This window comes from Chenopodium quinoa, unplaced genomic scaffold (assembly GCF_001683475.1).
Source record: "Chenopodium quinoa cultivar QQ74 unplaced genomic scaffold, ASM168347v1, whole genome shotgun sequence".
NCBI lineage: Eukaryota > Viridiplantae > Streptophyta > Magnoliopsida > Caryophyllales > Amaranthaceae > Chenopodium > Chenopodium quinoa.
The window spans coordinates 3044448-3050682 of NW_018744284.1; the positions used below are offsets into that span (position 1 = coordinate 3044448).

Genomic DNA, 6235 nt, shown 5'->3' on the forward strand with positions numbered 1-6235 from the left:
GCATGGCCCGTACCAAGCTTTAGTTTCATTTATCTGAAAATATACAACTATATATGAAAACATGCCTAAAATAACGAAATATAAAGAGTAAAAAACAATTACAGTAGAAAATAACTTTAGAAGATTGTAATTCTTTATTTGCATGGTCCCATGGTTTAAAGGGAAATGAATAGGAGTATTCTTGAAGATAGTCGGTGGTTGAGGGAGGTGGGAAAATATTTGAACCCTTGATATATAAATCTCAATAATACTCCGTAACTCAATAACTTCATAAGTATACTTTACCCCACTCACATTGTCAGACATAAATCATTTATCATCCGCTCCTTTTTTTGCAGGTACGAACTTAATTAAGATCATTCAACTTTTATCCATTTATTTACTACGAGTACATATTATATTGTATTAATGTGGTCAATTTAGTAGAGAAGAAACTAGAAAGTGTGATAAAAGATGCAAGGAGAAACTATTTTGGTAACTGTGGAATGCTTAAGAGGCAGATTACAAGCTGAAAGAGCTGCTTCTAGAGCTGCTGAACAAAATGTTGATCTTTTGGCTATCAAGGTTTTATTTCTTTCTTTCAACTCTTTATCTTTGTTTTCGGAACATTTGTACATATCCAACTGTTAGACTCAGCTATTTTATAAATTTACCTAAGTTACTTTTTCATGAGTTTGGTGAAGTGTTTGTCTATACCCATGTCGGAGTATTAGAATCTGACACAGGTATTTGTGGTGAAATAAAGAGTCGATGTTAATATAGCTAGTCTCGAGCCCTTTCTTTGATCTAATAATGAAACTTATTCACTTTATAAGTTTGTTGCAATTTGTGATTCAGTTAAGTGAGCTAGAGAAACAGCTAAAGATTGAGACGAAGTACAGAAGAAAAGCAGAAAAGAAGTTGAATATCCTAATAAAAAAGCTTGAATCTTTGAACATTCCAAAGAACAACGTTATTTCAGAGGAATATGAACGATTAAGTTCATCAAACAATTCTGAAATTTCGTGTTTGTCATCAATCATCTCTACAAGCTTTAATCCTCAAGAATATCATCTTCCAGCGTTTCAAGGATCGAAATCGAGTTCGATTTCTAGTGAAATTGCAGAGGAGAATACAGAATCTGAGATTAGTGCGAAGCAAAAAGGCCAGGATATTATCAAATGTGAGCGAAGCCAAATTGATCACACTATTGGGAGACAAGAAATGGACGAAAATTGTCACGGGTGAGTGGCATTATGTTTTTTTTAATACATTTTTAAAAATTAATTAGTTGATTAATAATCCTTATTATTTACTCGGATCTATTTAATAGTTTTTGCTCCATATGTTTCAAAATAAATGTTTTGATTTTTGCAGTTTACACAGACAATATTGGTGCTTTATACATAGATTAAACATAGTTAGTTTGCTTGTAAATTACTTGTTATAATTGTTTCAAAACATATTTTTCAAATACTTATTTATAATTTATAGTTATTGTTAATTAAGCATATTTTATTTTGATAAATACTTCATAGGATTTTTTTTTTTTTTTTTTTCCAACGGGTACTTCATAGGAAATTTAAATGAAATAGAGGGAGTGTTTTGGAGAGAAGTATAGAAAATGCCAAATTTTGGTGCATGTGAGAAACATATGAATTAATGAACAATGATTTAATTTAAACATTGGTATACGATTTAAACTCTACATTCTCTGTTTTTATAGATTTGTCAGGTTGATTAAGGCTAGTTTAAAACTTTAAAAATAAAAAAAGACAGGTTGCTTAATGTTGTCGTTTTTCTTTATTAAACTAATTGCTGCCTTGTGGGAATACCATAGAGGACAAACTAGATTTCATTAATAAAAGTAGAATCCGACAATAACAAAGACAATGCAAGCAGGGATATTATTTGCCCAAACTCTCCTCCCAAATAACTAGGCATGGCAAAACAAATCTAACCTGAAATTCCCAACCCAAATGACTCGACTCAAGACTTGACCCGAGTAGCGAGTATGGTTACCCTAATCAAACCAAAACCCAATTTGATAGCATGAAAAGTTCAAATTCAAATTGACCCAAAATTGATTTAATCTAACCCTAACTTGACCCGAACCAAATCTAAAGAATAACTCTGTTAAAGAACCATTTCAACCAAAAGTTTAAGCTGATGGTTGAAACTCAAGATTGATTTATATAAACTATCACCCCCCTCAATGAAAGCACATTGAGCTTGAAATGTAAATGCGGCTTGGGACCTCTATACCCAAAGAGAAATAAATTAAATTTGGAAGGAGGGGTGGATGAGATTTAAACGTGTAGCCTCTTTTTGTCACGCTGCCGTTGTTACCATGTTAACATATATAAGTGAAAATATTTAATTGTCTACTGACCCTAAATAAACGTAATGAAAGTTACAGAACCAAAGATGAATTTTAACTCAATCCAACCAAAAGTAAGACATACCAAGTTAACTCGAGTCGTATCGAAACATGATCAAAACAACCCATTTTCTAACCCTACCAATCACCATGACTAACAATGAATAATTTGTGGTTTTTCATTTAAGTCTAAACTTTAAGGGGAAGTTTGGCATATGGGGATGAAGTTTGTGGATTTAAAGATGGGAATTGAATGGAAATAAGAATGGGTGATAGGAAATTCATTAAAAAAATAAAAATAATGATGTTGAAGATAGACAGAGAATATACAATAAATTTACAAACTTTCTCTTACTAGTAAATTTAAATATCCTCCTCTTCTTTTTTACGAAGTATGAAGATGTGAAATTTTTTTATATACACCGGATGTACCGTGCACCAAACTAATCCAATGTTAGTTTTTACTATTCATTTGATGATTAAATGAAAACCAATCATCAAAATGAGAACAATATATTCATAGGCACACTGTACACCCGGGTGAATACAATAAATTTACAAACTTTCTCTTACTAGAAAACTATGTAAAGTTAGATTAGAACAACCATTTCCATCCCAAAGTTTTTTAAAATTATGATTTTTGTTTTGATAAAGAATTTGTGGCATTTATTTTGAGATAGCAAAGACTAATTAATTATTAATTTGTTCCCTAAATACTACACCATTTGCAGGTTTAACTTTATATTCACACACGATCATCTTTAATTATATATTGTGATTTATATATGTGGAAGGAAAAAAAAAAAGTCATCTGAAATGTTATTTGATGCATTTCATTTCGTACATCAATTTTTATTTTTTTTCCTTGATTTATATATATGAAAGGAAAAAAACTAGTCATCTGAAATGTTTTTTTTTTTTTTTTTTTTTTTTTTTTTTTTTTTTTTTTTTGTAATTTTTGACTTAATACTTCATATATATGGTTGAAAATATGCACTGAGATCCGTAAATGAAGGAAGCAAACTAATATTACGGGACATTTTAAAAGGAAACTTGATAACTTAAAATAATCAGAGGAAGTACCGTTCAAAAAAAAAAAAAATTAATCAGAGGAAATAAGCTGTAATGAATTTAAGTGTTATTACAAAGCTAATTTGTTCCAAATCTCACAGATTGAAGCAATTATCGTTGGAGAAAAGCAATAATGATGAGATTGACGACAACCAAGATAACTTTTTCGTTGATAATTCATTGACATTGGTTCCCATGAGCCCTGTTGTAGAACTAAACACTTCTTCCAAAGGGCCGTTAGAAGTTGACAGTGAAAATGTGAAAGAAGTCCTTGATACTTTAAAGCAAATTAGAGAAAATCTTCAAAGCTCCATTAGAGGTAAAGGGGCATTATTAAAAGTTGGTTAGTCTTTTTGTAAGTACAATTTTCTTCATTATTTTAGATAATGATAATGGAAATTTTTAGTTGGGTTTTTCTAAGCTATGCCCTCAAGGTTGTTGAGTTTCTAAGGTGTTTCCATGCCTTTTCAAAATTACAAGTTGTGCCCTCCAAATTAAGTTGTTTAATCAACCATACCCTTTGACGTAAACTCGACGTTAACAATAGTAAATAAATAGGAAGTAATGAAGCGGATGAGAAAAAAGAATAAGAAATACACCAAGAGCTAAACATATCAATAGTTGCTTTTAGAAAAAAGAAGAAAAAATAGATGAGAAAATTTGGAAAAAATGCTAAATGTTAACCTACTTATATAAATCTTAACCCAATTTGGGCGTGAAATTTCTCTCCAAAGTATGGTAATAAACCGTGAACACAACTACTAACGTCAAATTAACGTTATAGGGTACGGTTGAATAAACACCTTAAGTTGGAGGGTACATCTTGTAATTTTGAAAATGTATGGGCACACCTTAGAAACTCAATAATCACGGGGCATAGCTTAGAAAAACCCTTTTTAGTTTGTTTTTCTCCTAGCAATATTGGAAAATTTGTTTGTATAATATTCACAAGTTCAAAACTTTGATTGATTTTTCTTGAATAATCTCAACTTTTAATATTATTGAATAATCCAAACTTTAGGGTGCATTTTATTTTTTCTTCTCGCAATCCCAACAACTAGTGACCTATTGAAAAGAGTTATTTATTTTATTTCATTTTTTAAAATGCCACATGTCACAAGTTAATTGGTCAAAAAATAAAAAAAATACCCAAATACAATTAGCCCCCACACCCCCCCTTGACCCCACCAGTCGACCACACCAAGCCCCGAAATCGACCACCTCACCCTAACCCTTGAAGCTGGCCAACTGCCCCACCCAAACCTTTGAAAGCTCCCCCATCCCCTACACCCCAGAAACTGCTCCCTTCCCTACCTCGCTAAATGACCTCCCTCCCTTCCCTAACCACCGAAACCGCCCCCTTCCCTTCCCTACCCCCGAAACTAGCACGCTTGGGCGGTTCCGGGGGTAGGGAATGTTAGGAAATAGGTTCCTTACTAGAACAAATTCTAGAATTATGAAATTAATAAATAAATTACAATGTAATATAATACCAATTACACCAACAAACCAAACACCAACAAGCTTAGAAAGCAAAAATTACAGAGAATCAAACTAAACAAGTATGAAGAACTATACTTGCCTCACTCCAAGCCAAATGAACAACCAAGAACACGAGAATACCATGGACCACGTGAGTCTTCAACACTTGATACTCGTCTAAGGCGTGTAAACACTTTCCTAAAGCGTTAATTTCCCCCACAACGGTGCTTGGGTTGAACTAGAAATACGCTTTGAGATACAATAGACGAACACTACACTCTAAGCACAAAGATGTGTAGAAAGATGATCAAATTCTCGATTATAAACTTAATTGATGGAGTATTTCAAGAAGAGATTGCAAGTTTCTTAGTGAAATTGTGAAGAAGAGAGTATTCTTGGAGAGGAAATCAGAGAGGATAAAAATAATTAACTGCAATCATTCTTTTGATTTTGCAATTAAAAGGAAGACGAAACCGCAACTGCTAGGAGGAGCGGGCGCTCCTCAAAGTGGAGCGGGCGCTCCTCAAAGTGGAGCGGGCGCTCCTATTCTAGGAGCGGGCGCTCCTCACCCAAGTTGCGAAATTCAACAAGAAGACAGTGAGGGGCGCGGTATAGGCGCCACCAGGAGCACGGGCGCGCCACCAGACGCGCGGCCGCGCCAACCTCAACCTTCCAAATTGCCATTTCTAGAGAGGTACGCGGTTTAGGCGCGTTCTCTGTGCGGCCGCGCCTACCTTGCACGGGCGCTCCTCATGGTTCGCGAGCGGGCAACCATCAACACTCTAAATATCCAACAATCCTCCCCCATTTAGAGTGTTTCTAAAACCTTCTCCACTTCTATCAATTAAGCACATCTCATGCATTAATGCTAATGTCCCTATGGATTGAATTGACACCTAGTACAACACACTTAACGATGATCATATTCCGTGATTTCCAGATGGGTTGAATCACACGAATATATCCAACCATTCGAAGGTGAAGTACACACAAGATAACTCAAATTTAACATCACTTGACGCTTATACAACCATGTGTCCGTATCTTTCATAAGTTCATCAAAGTCTATATGTCCATCTAGACTTCTTAAAGCGGCTAAACTTCGAACTCATATAGGTAGGTTCTCATATACGTAATAGTGATCTTGTGATAAGACACCTTCATTTAGAGCTTCTCAACTCTAAATCTTTGAGAACTTTAAATAGACGCTACCTTACACATCACAAGTAACATAGAAATATGGGTCATCATACATTGCTATCAAACAACAAAAATGTAATTCAACCACATTGAATCAAAGACTCGATGTTTCTTCAAGCTTTA

At 34.0% G+C, this 6235-nt stretch overlaps 1 protein-coding gene across 1 annotated transcript; it reads left to right on the plus strand.

Moving 5' to 3' along the window:
• The first annotated feature begins 225 nt into the window (after window positions 1-225).
• LOC110695001 lies at window positions 226-4823 on the plus strand. The gene is made up of 3 exons (XM_021872198.1): window positions 226-564; window positions 838-1223; window positions 3532-4823. The coding sequence occupies exons 1-3, from the start codon at window positions 454-456 to the stop codon at window positions 3776-3778; spliced, it is 744 nt and encodes a 247-aa protein (XP_021727890.1). The 5' UTR covers window positions 226-453; the 3' UTR covers window positions 3779-4823.
• The last annotated feature ends 1412 nt before the right edge of the window (window positions 4824-6235 follow it).

Excerpts from the sequence above, each read along its gene's own strand:
- LOC110695001 (XM_021872198.1), top strand. The coding sequence starts at position 454 with ATGCAAGGAGAAACTATTTTGGTAACTGTGGAATGCTTAAGAGGCAGA. Across the intron at positions 565-837 it reads TTGATCTTTTGGCTATCAAG|TTAAGTGAGCTAGAGAAACA; the intron begins GTTTTATTTCTT and ends TTTGTGATTCAG. Across the intron at positions 1,224-3,531 it reads ATGGACGAAAATTGTCACGG|ATTGAAGCAATTATCGTTGG; the intron begins GTGAGTGGCATT and ends CAAATCTCACAG.